General features: G+C 36.7%; 1 protein-coding gene across 1 annotated transcript; it reads left to right on the top strand.

Annotated features, from left to right (window-relative positions):
* The first annotated feature begins 4,454 nt into the window (after positions 1-4,454).
* Positions 4,455-12,298, top strand: LOC134442909 (uncharacterized protein C14orf93 homolog). The gene is made up of 6 exons (XM_063192875.1): positions 4,455-4,672; positions 5,688-5,820; positions 6,061-6,128; positions 7,160-7,254; positions 8,082-8,191; positions 11,981-12,298. The coding sequence occupies exons 1-6, from the start codon at positions 4,566-4,568 to the stop codon at positions 12,296-12,298; spliced, it is 831 nt and encodes a 276-aa protein (XP_063048945.1). The 5' UTR covers positions 4,455-4,565.
* Positions 12,299-23,063: the final 10,765 nt, after the last annotated feature.

The following is a 23,063-nucleotide window of genomic DNA, read 5'->3' as shown; positions in this document are numbered from 1 at the left end:
CCTCAAGAACAAATGTCTCTGGAAAGGGAGCTGTTAGTTGGCTACTAGTTATTTGCCATTCCGTTAGCCACTTCCGCATTATATTTAATTCGGTATCACGGTTATTGGTGTGGTACTGTCCTAGCGTGCCATTAGCTCTTTCAAACGAAAAGCACCAAAAACCATGAACTGGCCCATAATCCTCAATGCAAGATCGCAAATGTAAATGAAGGTGCATATTCATGGTACACCATGATTTCCCGTACCGCGATTGAAAAGAGCTGCAGAACATTTTTAGGCATCTGTGTGCATCTTCGAGGTCATTCCGAGATATTACACGAGAGCACAAGAGCTGGGCTGCTGAAACAAACATTCTCCAAATAACATAGTCGTTTTCAGGTATGATGCCTTTTAAAGCGTAAGTTGAGTAAACACAGACCCACAATTTCCATTGGGCTGCTGTAAATCCGTCAAAACCGGCGTCAACTTTTGAAGGTAAACCTGAGTCTGTACTGCTTGGCAGTTTCAAAGAATTTACCCTTTCCTGCAGGATTTTAAAGCTATCATTAGAAAGGACGCCTATCTCTTTCCAGGCTTGCATGACTCTTTTTGCAGTGCCCTCTAAAAGGTTGTGCATCGGGTCAATGACATGCATGCGCACAACATCCAAGTATGGTAGGTCATGCAGACAACTGTACCTAGCCCCGTACATGGCCTCAATTCTACTTCTCTCTGCTTTGTTTTTAGCCATCTTGGCTTTCTTGGCATATCTGCAGTGCTCTTCGTTGTTTCGTAATGGCCAATCATCCTCAAAACCAGAGAAGTCAGTCTTGTTATCAGCTGTCCGAGGAAATGATTTGGTACACTTGCTGCAGCCTTTTGTGGCAAAATGCCCTAGAAATCCTGCCACCTTTCTCGCTGCAGGTATATCGCTGGCAATGCACATTAGCGCTGCACGAATTTGGTGATGCTCGCCATCTCTGTCAGTGCAGTGGACACCACCCCACAGCACTTGCAGGTCAGAAACCAGAGGCTCTAGAAAGCCATTAATATGGTGTGTAGGCTCCTTTGGACCTGGGATGATGCCGACAACAATGATGTTACTGTATTTGCATCTCTCCTCCCTTGGCAGATTCATAACGGTTAGGTAAATGACGCCCACAGAATCCTGGATGTTTTTATATGGCTGAAACCAATCCACATTGAGCATGAGACCAAGGTTACCGGGTACCTCTAAAAATGGCTGACCTGCAACTCTACCAAAATCTTTCCAGACCTGCCCATCATGGACATCGCCATATGTTCCCTCTGAGACAGTGCGATGTCTCCACTTCTCACAGGTGTCAGTAAATGCAGGTCTCATTACTAAATCCCTAATGGACTGTGTCAGGCTCCGGTAGCAGTAAATCTTCTTGGGGTACAGGTATTCTTTTCCTCCCTTTCCCACAACAGACCTCATCAGCATGGTGCCACATTTCTGCCTAAATCTTTTCTGTGGGTGACTTGGAAAGGCTACATGGTAACATGTGTTTGCAATCCTCCTAATAACTTGACCATGTTCATTAAACACCGTCTTGACTGCCTCATCTGAACTGTACACGGAATTACACTTAGGGCAGACAATATATTTTTGAAAGTCGTCTTTATTGAAACCTATATTTTTTCTGAAGAGATGCATTGATGTCGGGAAGTTTGTGGCCAGATTTCTGATGGTGTCGATATGTAAGAGAGAACCTATTGCTTGAAGAAAGACTTTTAGTAGCCCTAAAAGTGACACAAATGCCCTGTCTGAAACAGTAAAAAAACACTTCCATTTGGCAAGCAAATACAGAACAAACAAGACTAATGCATTGTGTGCGCTTGAAACCTCCAGGGGGTCATTTGCAGTGTCTTCAAGCCAGTCTCTCTCTTCATCAGTGACAACCTCTGGCTCTTCATCAGTGACAACCTCTGGATCCTCAGTTGTAGACTGAATGGAAGTAGACAAGTAATACCAATGGTTAATTGAATGGAAGGTCTTTTTGTCATGCCTTGACAGGACGGACATTCTCATTAACCTGTAAAGGGATCCACCCAAAACTGTCTCCAATATGGCTGCCAAGTGCAAGGACTAGACGGACTAATGATTAATGTTTATTCTTTCTCCGCCCTATTTTGACCCCCCCCCCCCCCCCCCCCCCCCTCCCCCCCCACCCACCCCCGCTCTCTCTCTCTCCCTCTCTGCAGCACGTTGAGTCTGGTGGTGTCTCCTCTGCTTCGCCTCCCCCCAGTACAGCACCTGCTTCACTCTCGCCTCCTTCGCCAAGATCTACTCTTTAAAAAGATGGCAGCGATCCACCATGCTGAGCTCACACCAACGGGTTTATGTTTTTCAAAGTAGCGTCCCTTTGCACAACCACTGTTCAGTGTCCTGTGCACTGTCCACTGTCCAGTAAGAGTAATTCAAGTAAATTAATCTATATTCATATCCACATACAGCTCAAGGCCACTTTATTAGAATAGCATGAAAAAGTTGATTTATTTCCATAATTCCATCAATAATGTTAAACTGTCATGGACTGTTATGGCCCAGTTGTTGAACTATTCCAATCACTAAAAGGCATCACCATTGACTTCAATGTTAAACGCATCATGGCCGTTATTAAGACAGAGAGAGTCCTAACCAAGTATTGAACATTGCATGTTATGTAGAAAGTACCAAATTTCAACTGATTTGATGTGAACCGAATTTTGATGAAGAAAATTGTGATTTTATTACAATATTCTAATGATGCGAATTCCCCATTCATGTTTTTTTTTTTTAGCTGGAAGGCCAAAATATGTAAAAAGAAAAAATTGAATGATTGGAATAGTTCAACAACTGGGCCATGAATCTACAATCCATGACAGTTTAACATTATTGATGGAATTATGGAAATAAATCAACTTTTTCATGCTATTCTAATAAAGTGGCCTGGAGCTGTATATTCATAGCCAGTGACATTTTTTAGATCTGCTGATATCTGTAAATACTGACAGCAAACTGGAAACTTCTCAACCTCCCTCTAAAGCTCAAGGTGTCTATTGGCAGATATTCTCATTTAAATGTGTATTACAGAGGTGTTTACCTGTTCATCCAAGGAATCGTTGTCTGAAGGCAAACTGCTCACCTGAGTAACATAATAAATGTAAGTTAATTGGGCTTGTTGAATATTTATTGTTTTTATTATTATCATTATTATTTGTACAACACTGAGGCCCTCATTGCTGTTGTGTGGCCCAAGCCGTTTTGATTGAACCAATAAGTAACACTTTTACCTCTTCCTCCATGCTGCTGCCTTCATGGCCACTGTGGTCTCCATGCATGTCCTCTGTGTCCTCCTATAGAAGAGTTTTTCACATGAGCATTTCGGTTGTGTAAAGTAGATATGCCTGTAACATTTCATGTAGAATGCAAATTGCCTCACCCATTCATCCGCATTCTGTTGCCCATCATGTTGCTCTGTCTGCACTGTCTGTCTGGCCTATTAGTGAAAAAGTGTTTTAACAGAATGTATTCACCGGTACAATATTGATTTACATGCTGATGTTGTGCCTTTATCAGTTGCTGATGTTGTGCCTTTATCAGTTGACTTACCTGAGAAACATTGCCACTTGTCTGGGTGTGAGCTGTTGGTCTTGTGTTTAACTGTTCATGTGGAAAGAAAAAAAAACGTCATGGTCCGGCATACCTTGTAAATGTAAATAAAGTTTTCAAGAATATGTGTTGTTTATTCTGAATATGTATTGTTTAATCATAGGCCCTATATGTATGCTTTGTTAATGTTTTACTTTTATTGATTTGGTGTATTTGTTGTAATTGTCAGTTTGTTTAGCCCATCCTACACTCCATTGTTTCTGGGGCCTGGGGCCCCTAGGGGTCTGTAGTTCATTTAAATGGGATTTTATTGCATTTTATTCTGCTCCATGAGGGCAAGTCCCAGGTATAATGAAGTAAACTGGCGGGTATATAACCATGCATATGACAACAAGAAAAAGTAGAAATGTTCAGAACTCACCCCAGCTCTCTGGTGCCTGTAAAAGGTGGATTTCGATACCAGGTCATCACAGTGGTCACAGTAGTGATAGCCCCTTGCTGACATCGGAGGGCGCAGCTTCTCTCAATTTCGCGCTATGCAATTGTATAATTACGGTAATAAATTATTACTAGTGGCGTTACCCCGTGTTGTCATTGGAGTGCGCAGTTTATCTCAGTTTCGCACTAAAGTAATGCAATTGTATAATAATTACGGTAATAAATTACTAGTGGCGCACGTGACTGTCCTCTTCACACAGCGAAATATCATACTTCCTTGCCCCAATCCCCGCCAAAACCTGCTGTCCAATTGCATTGAATAGAACGTTGTCATTCTAATGGATGATTGGCCCTCCGATCTCCCGCTCATTCAATCTTTGTTGGAAGAACGCGCTTAGCGCTCATTTCATCTCACTCACACATGATATTCAGTGCGCTTAGAGCTCTTGAGCCCGCGTTAGTCAGTTAGTCAGTATTTGGTATTTGTTAGCTATTTTTTATAACTTTAAACCGTGCACACCATCGAATCACAATGGCAACTCCCAGGCGGTCACCCAGTGAAGTTGCTCACGCCTGGCGTGGAAGTTCGAGGCTTTTTGCTGATGAACCTGAGACCCCAACTTTGAGGGATGTTCTGAGGTAAGTTGAAGTGACAGACATTATATGTGTTCAGAAGAACAAACAATATAATGTCTTTATGTAGATCGAAATTAAAGCATGTGTGAATACTTCAATGTTTTTAACTACTGTTTTTTTAACTGGCTGTCTATAGCTAACTTGCTAAACTAGCGGTATCCACTACAATAGCCGGACCGTTATCTTAGCATGTTAGTTAGCCTAGCCTGGTCGACTTTACGGTCTGATACACGGTACCGTTAGTTCTAGCTAGTTAGCTAGCCTGCCACCAATGGATATCTTGGGACAACACGCTTGTTGCTGCATGGTGTTGTGACTAATGTATGTCCAAACATTTTATTAACTGCTGCTACCGGATATCTGCAGGGGGCATATTTTAAAATCCCGCCGCAACATTTTGTCACCTGCTACATAGCTAGCTAGGATGACACCAGGATTGGGTCAGAGCTTATTTAACTCGATATCTAAATTGTCAATGACATTGGCTCTTATGTCTGATTGTCGTACAAAACTCGAACCCGGTATTCAATTGTGTACAAAGTGTGGTTTTATTGTTCTATTCTATGTATGTAATTGAGGTGTTCCCGCGCAGTCCGAAGCCCTGAAGGGTCCCGAACTCGCGCCACACTGTCAACGCGTCCTTTCGGGTAGATGCTCTGCTTTAATTATCCACCTTGTTCAACTGGGAAAAACGTATATACCGGTATAAAAAAACATACGTGTATAAGATATGAGCCGCAGAGTGTGCAGTTATGAACGGGGCATAGGTAAATAAGTTCCCTCCCATGTTTGTTGACAGAGCAGGAATATTTGCCCTGACCCCGTCACTCACTGATCTTGCTTCAAGAAAGAAAAGAATGAGAAATGGTGTAATAATGGGAGATGTGAAGGGATGCCTTGAAGCATGCGTCGACCTGAATGGTGAAGCCACAGGGTTGGCACATTTTTCAGACACAATCAGGAAGATGCCTCAACATCTAGGTGAATCACTAGGTGAAATTAATTATGTGTCTTGCAGGGCAATGGGTGATCTCCGCAGCACGGTGAATGATATGAGGAGTGACCTGAAGACACTTCAGGAGCAGGTGGCTGCGTTGCAACAGCAACCCCCCAGGGCCCAGGACCCTCACAAAGTTCCCCTGGAGCTGTCGGTAATATATTTGAATGCATGTTTTAAGGGAAATAAAATGAACTAGACTTTACACATGTAATTTCCATTTTAACCATCTCAAATAACCTTGAGGTTCACATAGTCAGACTAGCCAAGACTTTTTCAGATAAGATGGAACTGTATTCCTCCTGTGAGAAATTCAAGAAACTGTTGTTCACTGTTTGTAACTGTATTTCCTAGCATAACAATATGGGATTGTTTTATCATTTTTCTTCATAAGGCACGAGTGAGGCGAACGCATCGCGGGCTGGGGGAAGAACTGCAGTGGCGCGTTGGACTACAGGACAGGTAAAGAGGTTTACTCTGAGCATGTCAACTCGTATTCTTGTTATCAGAGAGCTGTTCATTGAGAAAATGTCAGCCTTTTCTGTTGTCCAGAAAGGTAATGCAACTATATTGCCATATGGGGTACATAAGTCTCGACCCCTTCCGGGTAGCTATTTAAAAGGAAAAAAAAATGCCTGGGCTGTAATGTACTGATCAAATCTATTTTCCGATCCACCTTGTATTCCCCCCTAGATCACACATATGCTGTGTACAACAGAAGTTGCGTATACACACTTCATCCACTTTGCTCCTTCAGCCTCGGTTCACATCAAATATTTGAGGTGCACGTTGTAGCCTCTTAAAAAGTTTCGCACAAAACCTAAAATATCCTTTCTTGCCTGCCACAAATGAGTGGTCTTTCGACGCAAATCTAAAATGCTTTTATGCTGTTTTTCACAGCTGTAACTGTGGCATTAATTAGGTAGGAGGGAATTATGAACAGTTCCACAGGGGCCGTGGTAGCGGCATAAAACCTTCGACCTCGCCGTTAGAAAGGTGGAGGCAGAGGAACTTAACTATTGAGGAATGTTTCAGAGCAACAATCAGGTTTTCAGTTCCTATTCAGTGTTTTGTTTTGAGTGTCTGTCTATTGTTTTTGTCTTCAGTTTGTTTGTGTGATTTGTAAGAAGAGAAAAATGAAAAAGAAATTACTTAGAAAGAATATATGGATTTATTTGACCACAGGAAGAATCGTGCTCCTGTAAAGGGGAAGCTGATGTGTTGTCAATAATCCAATCAATCAATTAAAAAAAAAGACATACAAGACTTGTTAAAAAAAAAAAATAGGGTGTAACACAAGTCAAATGTTCTATCAAACCGTTTCCCTGGCGGAGGTCTGCACTCTGAGTGTATTTGTAATTGTCAATGTCTTGTGTGTTCTTGTTAAAATTGCACATAGGAACTGGTCAAACTCGATTTCAAACTTCTGTGTCAACCCTGTTTCATAGATGTTTGACAATAAAGTTCACTTGACTTGTATGTTTTCTGTTCAGCTTTAGGTCCCCTCATAATGAGGAAGTCACTAAGGCTATTCTTCAAGCCATCAAGGATTCTGGGGAGAGCTGGGGACCGGAGAGCTTACTCAGAAGTAAGACTTACGATAATTCATCAGACATTTACATTTACCGGCCACTTTATTAGGAACACCTCTCTAGTGCTGGGTTGGACCCCCTTTTGCCTTCAGGACTGCCTGCAACAATACTAGGGTAGACTGTGGCATTCCAACAAAGGGATTCTCTTATGCATGCCTTGATTGTAATGAGTGGTTATTTGCCTTTGTATCAGCTCAAACCAGTCTGGACATTTTCCTCTGACCTCTGCTGGCATTTTTGTCCACAGAATCGCTGCTCACTGCATTTTCTTTTCTTTTTCGTACCATTTGTAAACCCTAGAAATGCTTGTGTGTCCCAGTAGATGAGCATTTTCTGAAATGCTCAAATCAAGCCCTTTTAGCTTGACAGCCATGCCATGTTCAAAGTCATTTAAATAACCTTTCTTGCCCATTATGATGCTCGGTTTGAACTGCATCAGATCATCTCAATCATGTCTACAAGCACAAATTTGGCATTTTTGTCCACAGAATCGCTGCTCACTGCATTTTCTTTTCTTTTTCGTACCATTTGTAAACCCTAGAAATGCTTGTGTGTCCCAGTAGATGAGCATTTTCTGAAATGCTCAAATCAAGCCCTTTTAGCTTGACAGCCATGCCATGTTCAAAGTCGTTTAAATAACCTTTCTTGCCCATTATGATGCTCGGTTTGAACTGCATCAGATCATCTCAATCATGTCTACAAGCACAAATTTGCCTCAATGAGCAGTTGTAACGGGTGTTCCTAATATAGTGGCTGGTGAGTGTATGTGATCATGTTGCACAAGTAAGACTGTTTGGTAACTCGGTGTCTCTCTGCCTTGCAGAAGCCTGTAATAGGTTCTTTGAAAATCTGAAGAGCCAGAAGCGACATGACCTTGAGGGGAGGACTGAAGAGGTCAAAACCAGGAAAAAGCTGACGAGCAGACGTGAAAGGGTAGGTAAAACACAACTAGCAACCCTATCACACAACTGCCATCCTTTTCTTTTGTTACCACTTGACTTCAGGGGTCAATAAGCCAATATCCACCTTGATTCTAGTCCTATTGTTCTTTTTTCAGAATGACCGCATTTGGTACAACATAGACTAAATTTGCAAATGTGCAGTTAACACTTAGACTCGCAAGCTTAAAGGATAACTTCAGTCAATTTCAACATGCAGTTGTAATGCTGACACTACCCTGGACTTGTCAGTACCTGAGGTTTTCTTCTTCAGCCTTTTCCGAGATCCTGGTCATTGTAATGGGGGCAGCGCTTTGTTTACATTAAAAAAAAAACCATATTTATTCCTAAAAACATCCAAAAGGTTATACAACATCAGCAGACAACTAGCAAACAGTGGTACCTTTTGGGAAAGTATTTGGAGTAAGCCTATGTTGATTAAAAAAAAAGGGGGAAACAAACGCTACCCCCATTAGAATAGCTCATATCTCGGAAAGGGCTGAGCCGAAAAATGTGGCATAACCGGGTACTGACAAGTCATGGGTAGAGTGAGCAGTACAACAGCATATTGAAATGTGATATGACTCAAGTGGTCCTTTAAGGAAACAAAATGTCCTTGCCCTCATCATGTTGGCTGCCGTTTTGCTATTTGGTTTACTTTGCACCAAATTCTGGGAGATTATGGCGTCTTCATTTCTACGGACACTCGGCAACGTTAAACAAGTTTATAAGGATAATCCCATTTAATGTAGTGACTTGCATTTGGGTCTTGAAGAATAAAAGTTAACTACTCACCTGCCACTTCATTTGGAACACCTCTCTAGTTACCTTCAGAACTGCTTGCCACAATACTAGGGTAGGCTGTGGCATTCCAACAAACATAAATTGGTAATAATTGGCCGACATTGTACTAAGAAAATATCCTTATGCCATTATATCCCTAGCCTGAAACATTGATGTAAGGCAGGGTTGACCCATGTTTTCATGTTGTTAACGCCAAATTCTGACCATTCCACCTGATTGTTGCAGTAGATGTCGAGTCATCAGACAAGGCAACATTTTTCCGATCTTCTAGTATCGTTTATGGTGAGCCTATCCAAATTGTTGCCTCATTTTTCTTTCGGCTTGACACAGGGTGTATGCAGGGTTGTAAAAAGTATTAAAAGGTGATAAATTAAAAAGGCAAAATTTAATGGCATTAAAAGTTGTAAATTTCCTCAAAAGGTATTATGTTTGGAAAAACAAGGTATTTTTTTTTAGTTACACCATTTTGATACAAAAAAACTTAGTTTATTCACCGTTTATCACAGTTTTTTCATACACCAGTGATTCGCGCAACAGTAGCCACCTGACCTAGTGCATAGCAGAGTCGTGCCGTAGGTCTATGCCATAGAAAGCAGACTGTTGAACAGTATGGCCTACTCTGGAATCGCACTGCTCCCTTTCGGTCGTCGAAAGTGCAATATAATGTTAAGTTAATGTTAAGAAATTACAAAAGATGTCTTGTCAATACTGGCATCGGACTGTCGTGGTGGTTGTAAAAACAATCTAAAGGTAGTGAAAGGGTATTAAATGGTAGTAAATTTGACTTCAAGATTGGTGTATATACCCTGTGACCGCCATGCCATGTTCAAATTAATTTAAATAACCATGTTTGGAAGTCAGAGGCGTGCTCAGTCCCTTTAGAAAGATTTTTTAAAAAGCATTCTTGTGGGTGCTCTTTGGTTCAAGGTTCAATGTCAAAAAAAGTTGCTTGAAAAGAGAAAAAAAAGTTTCTTCACCAAGGCACTCCAAACAGTATAGTTAAAAATGTCTTCATTATTATTACATGTCCATTAAGGATTTTTTTTAATTGCCCACACGTAGCAGCAGTTGAGCCTTCTTCAGCCCTTCTCCCTTCTCTTTTCAAGCAACTTTTTAAATTTAAATAACCCTTATTCCCCATTATGATGCTCGGTTTGAACGGCATCAGATCATGTCGACCGTGTCTACATGCACAAATGCATTGAGTTGCCAACATGTGATTGGCTGATTAGAAATTTGCCTCAATGAGCAGTTGTAACAGGTGTTCCTGAGTGTATGTCTTGTACTATACCAGTCACACATGACATTACAACTACCTGCCTTGCCTCATATTGGGTTGACCCTGACTATCATGGTATACCTGTTGGGATGGGATATATTGGGCAGCATCAATGCATCTGGATAATCTCACGTCTCCTGTTACAGTAGTGATCTAAATGACAGCAGTGTCTTTACAACGACTGAGTAAATGTCAACATTCTTAAATTCTTCTTAACATTCAAAAATCTTAAATACTTTCATGAGCAAAAATGCATTGGTGACACTGAACATCTACTGCCCATTTCACAGAAAGTGAAGAAATGTATTATAAAATAGCAGTGTTGATTATCTGTCTTTGGAAACTAAAAAATATACTGTACAAAACTAACATTCTTGAATATTCAACTTTGCTGAGCATATTAAACTAATATTTTGTTGCAGCATAACCATGGCTTCTGACAACTGCTTTGCATCTGTGGTTCATGGAGTCGACCGTCTGACAACGGTCAACGGGTAGTGCAGCCAAGGGTAATTGTACTACATTCCACAATTCCTCCGCATTTCTGGGTTTTAACTCATGAACAACATTATTGTTTTGTCTGCCCGATGAGATGAAGGTCTGGGAATTGTGCTGGCCACTTCATTAGTGGGATGCTGTTTGGAACCATGATTTTGCTCACTTGTTGGTGTTTTTGGGGTCATTGTCTTGTTGAAACATATACTTTGAGGCCATTTTCTCCTCAGTATAGGGCAGCAGGACTTATTGCAGTATCTTGATATGCTCAAGCTGATCCACGATCCCCAGCATGTAGAAAATCGGAGTGACATTGTAGTACAAAAAACATCCCCGTAATGATACTTGCACCACCATCAAATAAGATGAGATTTTTCTTTTTGAGTCTGAGTGGGTCACAGTTTAACAGACATCCTGCAAACAGAGAATTCAAGCCATAGTACACAGTGAAGACGGTCTGGCATGATGGTGCAAGCATGGTGATATGAGGATGTTTTCACACTACGGTGATGGTTCGATTTTCTACATGCCAGGGATCCTAGAACAGTTTGAGTACATTAGGATATTGGAAGAAGTCATGTTTCCCTACTTCTGAAGACAAATGCCTTTCGAAGTAGAAGTTTAAACAAGACAATGACCCCGAACACGCCAGCGAGCAAGCAAAATCATAGTTCCAGACAAACAGCAGCCAACTAATGGAATGGCCAGCACAATTCTCGGACCTTAATCCGACAGAAAATGTGTGGGCTGACAGACTGCTCATGAGGAAAACCAAGAAACGCAGACGAATTGTGGAATGTAATACAATTGCAATACCTGTACCATTGCCAGATGTTAGTCGACTCCATGTACCACAGATATGAAACTTATTAAAAACCATGGATATGCAACAAAATGTTAGTTTAGGATTCTCAGCAAAAGGCGAATATTTCTACGAAATTTGAAATTGAATTTTCCCATTTTTGGCTTTCAAATGGAATGTGCAGTGGATGGCTAGTGTCCCTGAAGCATTTTTACTCATCACAGTACCATTTTTATTTTCTTTAAATAATTTTGACATACACTCGTGTTTGTAAAAGCACTGCTATTATTATGAGCTCAAATGTATTTGGCATGTTCATGGCAAATAAGTGTGGGTGTAGGTTTTTGACAGTAAACACTTATGAATGTTTAACACATTGGCTAAAACTGCCTTATTTTTTGCAGCTTTTCAGACGACGACAAATGGTGGCGCGGGACGTTTTGGATGAGGATGACCTCCAGTACTTGAAGGGAGCGGACGCCAGCCTTATGTCTGACGAGGAAAGTGGGGAGGAGGACAAGGGCACGTTTGTGGTGCTCTCTCCAAGGTGGAGGAGTGCGCGCCTATCGCGTATACTGCACAGATGTCAGCAGGCGCTGGAGGCCAACGGGAGGATGGGCCGTAAGCCAGGGAGTTCCAGGCGGCGAGCTACTCTGAACGGCCGTTTCTGTGCTCGGGACCCCCCTGCTGCGTGGGAAAAAACTAATTATGTAGATGTGTGATTTTGAAATGTGAAATAATAATAAAAAAAAGAAATGCAACATTATTGTTTTGTCATAATATGATTTTAGCAGTAATTCAAAGTAGGCCTAGTAGTTGTAATGCTGTACACTTGTTATGTTGAAGGACGTAAACTGTTTTACAAAAAGCAAAGTGCAACTTAGTAATTATTTTCTCAAAATTGTGTTTATACTGAAAATGATCTTAATAGCACATCCTTTATCTTGTGAGAGAGTTATAGTGTAAATGTGCCCCGTTTTACAAATATTGCAATGTCTGATTTGCAGTAACTACAATATCCAAACTAATGGCAAGGCTTTGAAGGCATTGTGCTGTTTCATTGGTGCAGTTACTACTATTTGCCCATGTAGGGCAGTATAACCGAACGATTTGTAATTTTGGCAACATCATAGATGTGGCACTGGCACCTTGTCCGTTCTATTAGAAGCCTGGGAATGTTGTAAATAACCTAGCGCGATAAAGGCATGTACATAAATGCCTGGGGTATCAATTCATTGCTTGGTCGTGGGAGGGTAGGTTATGGGCCCTCCCACGCGTCACATTTCCGGAGATATACAACAACAATCATGGAACATATCTGTGACAGTATCCACATCAAATACGTGATGCACGGATCATATCAGGTGAGAATACGACTTCCGGATTTGTCTCATGTCGATACTGTCCCATTCCTAGATTCAGATATGCTCCGTATATGACAAATGACACAAACGTATCCGGTCCGTATCTATCAATATATCTCCGTATATTGTACATATCCAGAAATATCTTCATACAAATATCCCTGGAAACAGAGCCTTTTTGCCCAGTGATTGGAATGCCATGCAGAGGACCGGGGTTCGATTCCCAGTCTCGGCAATATGCCGACCCTTCGCCATCACTCTCTGCCAAATAGCTACCTCCAAAACGTGTCAAAGAAAGGCAATGCCCCAAGCAAAGATTAAATTGAATCAAACTTTAAATTTGAAACAAATATCACTGTATTTATGCATTTTGAAACCATTTTTTATAATAAAATATATATTTTAAAATTATACAAAATATGAAAATTACAAAAAGGAACAGAGAAAAGAAGATAAGATTTAAGTTTCTGTTCCAAAAGAACAAGAGTCAGAATGGCGCACATGGTAGGACATTGGAATGCCATGCAGAGGACCGGGGTTCGATTCCCAGTCTCGGCAATATGCCGACCCTTCGCCATCACTCTCTGCCAAAAAACTACCTCCAAAACGTGTCAAACAAAGGCAATGCCCCAAGCAAAGATTAAATTGAATCAAACTTTAAATTTGAAACAAATATCACTGTATTTATGCATTTTGAAACCATTTTTTATAATAAAATATATATTTTAAAATTATACAAAATATGAAAATTACAAAAAGGAACAGAGAAAAGAAGATAAGATTTAAGTTTCTGTTCCAAAAGAACAAGAGTTAGAATGGCGCACATGGTAGGACATTGGAATGCCATGCAGAGGACCGGGGTTCGATTCCCAGTCTCGGCAATCTGCTGACCCTTCGCCATCACTCTCTGCCAAATAGCTACCTCCAAAACCTGTCAAACAGAGGCAATGCCCCAAGCAAAGATTAAATTGAATCAAACTTTAAATTTTAAACAAATATCACTGTATTTATGCATTTTGAAACCATTTTTTATAATAAAATATATATTTTAAAATTATACAAAATTTGAAAATGACAAAAAGGAAAAGACAAAAGAAGATAAGATTTAAGTTTCTGTTCCAAAAGAACAAGAGTCAGAATGGCGCACATGGTAGGACATTGGAATGCCATGCAGAGGACCGGGGTTCGATTCCCAGTGTCGGCAATATGCCGACCCTTCGCCATCACTCTCTGCCAAATAGCTACCTCCAAAACGTGTCAAACAAAGGCAATGCCCCAAGCAAAGATTAAATTGAATCAAACTTTAAATTTGAAACAAATATCACTGTATTTATGCATTTTGAAACCATTTTTTATAATAAAATATATATTTTAAAATTATACAACATTTGAAAATGACAAAAAGGAACAGAGAAAAGAAGATAAGATTTAAGTTTCTGTTCCAAAAGAACAAGAGTCAGAATGGCGCACATGGTAGGACATTGGAATGCCATGCAGAGGACCGGGGTTCGATTCCCAGTCTCGGCAATCTGCTGACCCTTCGCCATCACTCTCTGCCAAATAGCTACCTCCAAAACCTGTCAAACAGAGGCAATGCCCCAAGCAAAGATTAAATTGAATCAAACTTTAAATTTGAAACACCTAGTATTTATGCATTTTGGCATTGACATTGGAATGCCATGCAGAGGACCGGGATTCGATTCCCAGTATCGGCAATCTGCCGACCCTTCGCCATCACTCTCTGCCAAATAGCTACCTCCAAAACGTGTCAAACAAAGGCAATGCCCCAAGCAAAGATTAAATTGAATAAAACTTTAAATTTGAAACAAATATCACTGTATTTATGCATTTTGAAACCATTTTTATAGTAAAATATATATTTTAAAATTATACAAAATTTGAAAATGACAAAAAGGAACAGAGAAAAGAAGATAAGATTTAAGTTTCTGTTCCAAAAGAACAAGAGTCAGAATGGCGCACATGGTAGGACATTGGATTGCCATGCAGAGGACCGGAGTTTGATTCCCAGTCTCTGCAATCTGCCGACCCTTCGCCATCACTCTCTGCCAAATAGCTACCTCCAAAACGTGTCAAACAAAGGCAATGCCCCAAGCAAAGATTAAATTGAATCAATCTTTAAATTTGAAATCAAATATCACTGTATTTATGCATTTTGAAACCATTTTTTATAATAAAATATATATTTTAAAATTATACAAAATTTGAAAATGACAAAAAGGAACAGAGAAAAGAAGACAATATTTAAGTTTCTGTTCCAAAAGAACAAGAGTCAGAATGGCGCACATGGTATGACATTGGAATGCCATGCAGAGGACCGGGGTTCGATTCCCAGTGTGGGCAATCTTCCGACCCTTCGCCATCACTCTCTGCCAAATAGCTACCTCCAAAACCTGTCAAACAGAGGCAATGCCCCAAGCAAAGATTAAATTGAATCAAACTTTAAATTTGAAACAAATATCACTGTATTTATGCATTTTGAAACCATTTTTTATAATAAAATATATATTTTAAAATTATACAAAATTTGAAAATGAGAAAAAGGAACAGAGAAAAGAAGATAAGATTTAAGTTTCTGTTCCAAAAGAACAAGAGTCAGAATGGCGCACATGGTAGGACATTGGAATGCCATGCAGAGGACCGGGGTTCGATTCCCAGTCTCTGCAATCTGCCGACCCTTCGCCATCACTCTCTGCCAAATAGCTACCTCCAAAACGTGTCAAACAAAGGCAATGCCCCAAGCAAAGATTAAATTGAATCAATCTTTAAATTTGAAATCAAATATCACTGTATTTATGCATTTTGAAACCATTTTTTATAATAAAATATATATTTTTAAATTATACAAAATTTGAAAACGACAAAAATGAACAGAGAAAAGAAGATAAGATTTAAGTTTCTATTCCAAAAGAACAAAAGTCAGAGTGGCGCACATGATAGGACATTCGAATGCCATGCAGAGGACCGGGGTTCCATTCCCAGTCTCGGCAATCTGTCGACCCTTCGCCATCACTCTCTGCCAAATCGCTACCTTCAAAACCTGTCAAACAAAGGCAATAACCCAAGCAAAGAATAAATTGAATCAAAATTTAAATTTGAAACAAATATCACTGTATTTATGCATTTTGAAACCATTTTTTATAATAAAATATATATTTTAAAATCATACAAAATTTGAAAATTACAAAAAGGAAAAGAGAAAAGAAGATAAGATTTAAGTTTCTGTTCCAAAAGAACAAGAGTCAGAATGGCGCACATGGTAGGACATTGGAATGCCATGCAGAGGACCGGGGTTCGATTCCCAGTCTAGGCAATCTGCCGACCCTTCGCCATCACTCTCTGCCAAATAGCTACCTCCAAAACCAGTCAAACAAAGGCAATAAATCAAGCAAAGAATAAATTGAATCAAAATTTAAATTTGGAACAAATATCACTGTATTTATGCATTTTGAAACCATTTTTTATAATAAAATATATATTTTGAAATTATACAAAATTTGAAAATTTATAAAAGGAAAAGAGAAAAGTAGATAAATGTAAGTTTCTGTTCCAAAAGAACAAGAGTCAGAATGGCGCACATGGTAGGACACTTGAAAGCCATGCCGGGAACCGGGGTTCGATTCCCAGTCTCGGCAATCTGCTGACACTTCGCCATCACTCTCTGCCAAATCGCTACCTTCAAAATCCTATCAAACAAAGGCAATAACCCAAGCAAAGAATAAATTGAATCAAAATTTAAATTTTGAAACAAATATCACTGTATTTATGCATATTGAAACCACTTTTTATAATAAAATATATATTTTAAAATTGTACAAAATTTGAAAATTAAAAAAGGAATAGAGAAAAAAATCGAAAAAGTGACTTTTTCACTTTTTCAGAAAAAATCATAAAACCTTTTTCCAACCGCATTTCCGAAGTACCAAATCAACTGACTTCCTCTAGAAACAAAAAAATAACGTCTTTTTTGTGTTTTTTGAATTTTGAATTTTTTTGAAAAATTTCATGACCGGCGATATGCGAAAATTTTTGAAAAAGTGACTTTTTCACTTTTTCAGAAAAAAACATAAAACCTGTTTCCAACAGCATTTCCGAAGTACCAAATCGACTGACTGCCTCTAGAAACACAAAAAAACATATTTTTTGTATTTTTTGAATTTTGATTTAAAAAAAAAAAATCACGACCCGCGATATATGAAAAGAAATTCCAAGAAAAGTGACTTTTTCACTTTTTCAGAAAAAAGTATGAAATCTGCTTCCAACAGCATTTCAAATGTACCAAATCGACTGACTGCCTCTAGAAACAAAAATTAACATCTTTTTTGTGGTTTTTGAATTTTTTTTTTTTTTTTTTAAATATTCACAACCCGCGATATGTGAAAAAAAAATCCAAGAAAATTGACTTTTTCACTTTTTAAAAAAAAAATCAAGAAATCTGCTTCCAACAGCATTTCAAAAGTACCAAATCGACTGACTGCCTCTAGAAACAAAAATTTATATCTTTTTTGTGTTTTTTGAATTTTTCATTTTTTTGAAAATTTTCCTGACCCGCGATATGCAAAAAAAATCGAAAAAGTGACTTTTTCACTTGTGACTTTTTCCCTTTTCAAAAAAATTCATAAAACCTGTTTCCAACATCATTTCAGAACTACCAAATCGACTGACTGCCTCTAGAAACACAAATTACATCTTTTTTGTATTTTTTTAATTTTAAATTTTTTTGAAAATTTTCTTGACCAGCGATATGAGAAAAAAAATTAAACAAGTGACTTTTTCACATTTTCAAAAAAAATCATGAAATATGCTTCCAACAGCATTTCAGAAGTACCAAATCGACTGACTGCCTCTAGAAACACAAAATAACATCTTTTTTGTGTTTTTTGAATTTTGATTTTAAAAAAATAAAAATCACGACCCGCGATATGTTAAAAAAAAATCCAAGAAAAGTGACTTTTTCACTTTTTCAAAAAAAATTATGAAATCTGCTTCCAACAGCATTTCAAAAGTACCAAATCGACTGACTGCCTCTAGAAACAAAAATTAATATCTTTTTTGTGATTTTTGAATTTTTCATTTTTTTGAAAATTTTCCTGACCCGCGATATGCAAAAAAAATCGAAAAAGTGACTTTTTCACTTGTGATTTTTTCCCTTTTCAAAAAAATTCATAAAACCTGTTTCCAACAGCATTTCCGAAGTACAAAATCGACTGACTGCCTCTAGAAACACAAAAAAACATAATTTTTGTATTTTTTGAATTTTGAATTTTTTGAAAAATTTCATGACCGGCGATATGTGAAAAATTTCGAAAAAATGACTTTTTCACTTTCTCAGAAAAAAATCATAAAACCTGTTTCCAACAGTATTTCCGAAGTACCAAATTGACTGACTGCCTCTAGAAACACAAAAAAACATAATTTTTGAATTTTGAATGTTTTGAGAAATTTCATGACCGGCGATAAGCGAAAAATTTCGAAAAAGTGACTTTTTCACTTTTTCAGAAAAATTCATAAAACCTGTTTTCAGCAGCATTTCCGAAGTACGAAATCGACTGACTTCCTCTAGAAACACAAAATGACGTATTTTTTGTATTTTTTTAATTTTTATTTTTTTGAAAAATTTCATGACTCGCGATATACGAGAAATTTTGAAAAAGTGACTTTTTCACTTTTTCAGAAAAATTCATAAAACCTGTTTCCAACAGCATTTCCGAAGTACCAAATCGACTGACTGCCTCTAGATACACAAAAAAAACATCTTTTTTGTGTTTTTTGAATTTTGATTTTTTTTTTAAAAAAAATTTCATGACCCGCGATATGCGAAAAAATTCGAAAAAGTGACTTTTTCACTTTTTCAGAAAAAAATATAAACCTGAAATCTGCTTCCAACAGCATTTCAAATGTACCAAATCGACTGACTGCCTCTAGAAACAAAAATTAACATCTTTTTTGTGGTTTTTGAATTTTTTTTTTTTTTTTTTAAATATTCACAACCCGCGATATGTGAAAAAAAAATTCCAAGAAAATTGACTTTTTCACTTTTTTAAAAAAAAAATCAAGAAATCTGCTTCCAACAGCATTTCAAAAGTACCAAATCGACTGACTGCCTCTAGAAACAAAAATTAATATCTTTTTTGTGTTTTTTGAATTTTTCATTTTTTGAAAATTTTCCTGACCCGCGATATGCAAAAAAAATCGAAAAAGTGACTTTTTCACTTGTGACTTTTTCCCTTTTCAAAAAAAATCATAAAACCTGTTTCCAACATCATTTCAGAACTACCAAATCGACTGACTGCCTCTAGAAACACAAATTACATCTTTTTTGTATTTTTTTAATTTCAAATTTTTTTGAAAATTTTCTTGACCAGCGATATGAGAAAAAAAAATTAAACAAGTGACTTTTTCACATTTTCAAAAAAAATCATGAAATATGCTTCCAACAGCATTTCAGAAGTACCAAATCGACTGACTGCCTCTAGAAACACAAAATAACATCTTTTTTGTGTTTTTTGAATTTTGATTTTAAAAAAATAAAAATCACGACCCGCGATATGTTAAAAAAAAATCCAAGAAAAGTGACTTTTTCACTTTTTCAAAAAAAATTATGAAATCTGCTTCCAACAGCATTTCAAAAGTACTAAATCGACTGACTGCCTCTAGAAACAAAAATTAACATCTTTTTTGTGGTTTTTGATTTTTTTTTTTTTTTGAAAATTTTCACGACCCGCGATATGTGAAAAAAAATTCCAAGAAAAGTGACTTTTTTACTTTTTCAAAAAAAATCATGAAATCTGCTTCCAACAGCATTTCAAAAGTACCAAATCGACTGACTGCCTCTAGAAACAAAAATTAACATCTTTTTTGTGGTTTTTGATTTTTTTTTTTTTTTGAAAATTTTCACGACCCGCGATATGTGAAAAAAAATTCCAATAAAAGCGACTTTTTCACTTTTTCAAAAAAAATCATGAAATCTGCTTCCAACAGCATTTCAAAAGTACCAAATCTACTGACTGCCTCTAGAAACAAAAATTAACATCTTTTTTGTGGTTTTTGATTTTTTTTTTTTTTTTTTGAAAATTTTCACGACCTGCGATAAGTGAAAAAAAATTCCCAAGAAAAGTGACTTTTTCACTTTTTCAAAAAAAATCATGACATCTGCTTCCAACAGCATTTCAAAAGTACCAAATCGACTGACTGCCTCTAGAAACAAAAATTAATATTTTTTTGTGTTTTTTGAATTTTTCATTTTTTTGAAAATTTTCCTGACCCGCGATGTGCAAAAAAAATCGAAAAAGTGACTTTTTCACTTGTGACTTTTTCCCTTTTCAAAAAAATTCATAAAACCTGTTTCCAACATCATTTCAGAATTACCAAATCGACTGACTGCCTCTAGAAACACAAATTACATCTTTTTTGTATTTTTTGAATTTTAACATTTTTTGAAAATTTTCTTGACCTCCGATATGCGAAAAAAAAAATTAAAAAGTGACTTTTTCACATTTTCAAAAAAAATCATGAAATATGCTTCCAACAGCATTCCAGAAGTACCACATCAACTGACTACCTCTAGAAACACAAAATAACATCTATTTTGTGTTTTTGAATTTTTCTTTTTTTTTTTTTCCCTGACCCGTGATATGCAAAAAAAATCGAAAAAGTGACTTTTTCACTTTTTCAAAAAAAAATCATGAAGCCTGTTTCCAACATCATTTCAGAACTACCAAATCGACTGATTGCCTCTAGAAACAAAAATTAACATCTTTTTTGTGTTTTTGAATTTTATTTTATTTTTTTAATTTTCATGACCCGCGTTAAGCAAAAAATTTCGAAAAAGTGACTTTTTCACTTTTTCAGAAAAAATCATAAAACCTGTTTCCAACAGCATTCCAGAAGTACCACATCGACTGACTACCTCTAGAAACACAAAATAACATCTTTTTTGTGTTTTTTGAATTTTGAATCTTTTGAAATTTTTCATAACCCGCGATATGCGAAAAATTTCAAAAAAGTGACTTTTTCACTTTTTCAGAAAAAAAAATCATAAAACCTGTTTCCGACAGCATTCCAGAGGTAAAAAATCGACTGACTGCCTCTAGAAACACAAAATAACATCTTTTTTGTGTTTTTTGAATTTTGATTTAAAAAAAAAAAAAATCACGACCCGCGATATGTGAAAAGAAATTCCAAGAAAAGTGACTTTTTCACTTTTTCAGAAAAAAATTATGAAATCTGCTTCCAACAGCATTTCAAAAGTACCAAATCGACTGACTGCCTCTAGAAACAAAAATTAACATCTTTTTTGTGGTTTTTGAATTTTTTTTTATTTTTTTTAAATTTTCATGACCCGCGATATGTGAAAATTTCAAAAAGTTACTTTTGCACTTTTTCCAAAAAAATCATAAATCCTGCTTTCAACAGCATTTCAGAAGTACCAAATCGACAGACTGCCTCTAGAAACAAAAATTAACATATTTTTTGTGTTTTTGAATTTTTCTTTTTTTTTTTTAATTTTCCTGACCCGCGATATGCAAAAAAAAATCGAAAAAGTGACTTTTCACTTGTGATTATTTCCCTTTTCAAAAAAAATCATAAAACCTGTTTCCAACATCATTTCTGAACTACTAAATCGACTGACTGCCTCTAGTAACACAAATTACATCTTTTTTGTATTTTTTGAATTTTAACATTTTTTGAAATTTTTCATGACCCGCGATATGCAAAAAATTTCAAAAAGTGACTTTTTCACATTTTCAAAAAAAAATCATGAAATATGCTTCCAACAGCATTTCAGAAGTACCAAATCGACTGACTGCCTCTAGAAACACAAAATAACAACTTTTTTGTCTTTTTTGAATTTTGATTTTTTTATTTTTTTTCTTGACCCGCAATATGCGAAAAAAAAAAATGTCCAAGACAAGTGACTTTTTCACTTTTTCAGAAAAAATTATAAAACTTGTTTCCAACAGCATTTCTGAAGTATCAAATCGACTGACTGCCTCTAGACGAAAAAATTAACATCTTTTTTTTATTTTTGAATTTTTTTTATTTTTTTGAAAATTTTCATGACCCGCGATATTAAAAAAAAAATCCAAGAAAAGTGACTTTTCACTTTTTCAAAAAAATTCATAAAACCTGTTTCCAACAACATTTCAGAACTACCAAATCGACTGACTGCCTCTAGAAACAAAAAATAACATATTTTTTTGTGTTTTTGATTTTATTTCATTTTTTTTCATGACCCGCGATATGCAAAAAAATTCGAAAAAGAGACTTTTTCACTTTTTCAAAAAAAAAATAAAACCTGTTTCCAACAGCATTCAAAAAGTACCAAATCGACTGACTACCTCTAGAAACACAAAATAACATCTTTTTGTGTTTTTTGAAGTTTGATTTTTTTTTTTTAATTGCATGACCGGCGATATGCGAAAAATTTCGAAAAAGTGACTTTTTCACTTTTTCAGAAAAAAATAATAAAACCTGTTTCCAACAGCATTCCAGAAGTAACAAATCGACTGAGTGCCTCTAGAAAAACAAAATAACATCTTTTATGTGTTTTTTGAATTTTGATTTAAAAAAAAAAAATCACGACCCGCGATATATGAAAAGAAATTCCAAGAAAAGTGACTTTTTCACTTTTTCAGAAAAAAATTATGAAATCTGCTTCCAACAGCATTTCAAAAGTACCAAATCGACTGACTGCCTCTAGAAACTTCAACAAAATCTTTTTTGTGTTTTTTAAATTTTTCATTTTTTTGAAAATTTTCCTGACCCGCGATATGCAAAAAAAAATCGAAAAAGTGACTTTTTCACTTGTGACTTTTTCCCTTTTCAAAAAAATTCATAAAACCTGTTTCCAACATCATTTCAGAATTACCAAATCGACTGACTGCCTCTAGAAACACAAATTACATCTTTTTTGTATTTTTTGAATTTTAACATTTTTTGAAAATTTTCTTGACCCGCGATATGCAAAAAAAAAATCGAAAAAGTGACTTTTTGACTTTTTCAGGAAAAAATCATAAAACCTGTTTCCAACATAATTTCCGAAGTACCAACTCGACTGACTGCCTCTAGCAACACAAAATAACAACTTTTTTGTGGTTTTTGA

The sequence above is a fragment of the Engraulis encrasicolus genome, unplaced genomic scaffold, assembly GCF_034702125.1.
Source record: "Engraulis encrasicolus isolate BLACKSEA-1 unplaced genomic scaffold, IST_EnEncr_1.0 scaffold_265_np1212, whole genome shotgun sequence".
NCBI classification, from domain to species: domain Eukaryota; kingdom Metazoa; phylum Chordata; class Actinopteri; order Clupeiformes; family Engraulidae; genus Engraulis; species Engraulis encrasicolus.
This window is presented reverse-complemented; position numbering and strand designations above follow the sequence as displayed.

What these genes read in the sequence shown, in the direction of transcription:
- LOC134442909 (XM_063192875.1), top strand. Translation starts at nt 4,566, where the DNA reads ATGGCAACTCCCAGGCGGTCACCCAGTGAAGTTGCTCACGCCTGGCGT. An exon ending in ACCGGAGAGCTTACTCAGAA is followed by an intron (nt 7,255 to 8,081) that starts GTAAGACTTACG and finishes TCTGCCTTGCAG; the next exon opens with AAGCCTGTAATAGGTTCTTT. An exon ending in TGACGAGCAGACGTGAAAGG is followed by an intron (nt 8,192 to 11,980) that starts GTAGGTAAAACA and finishes TATTTTTTGCAG; the next exon opens with CTTTTCAGACGACGACAAAT.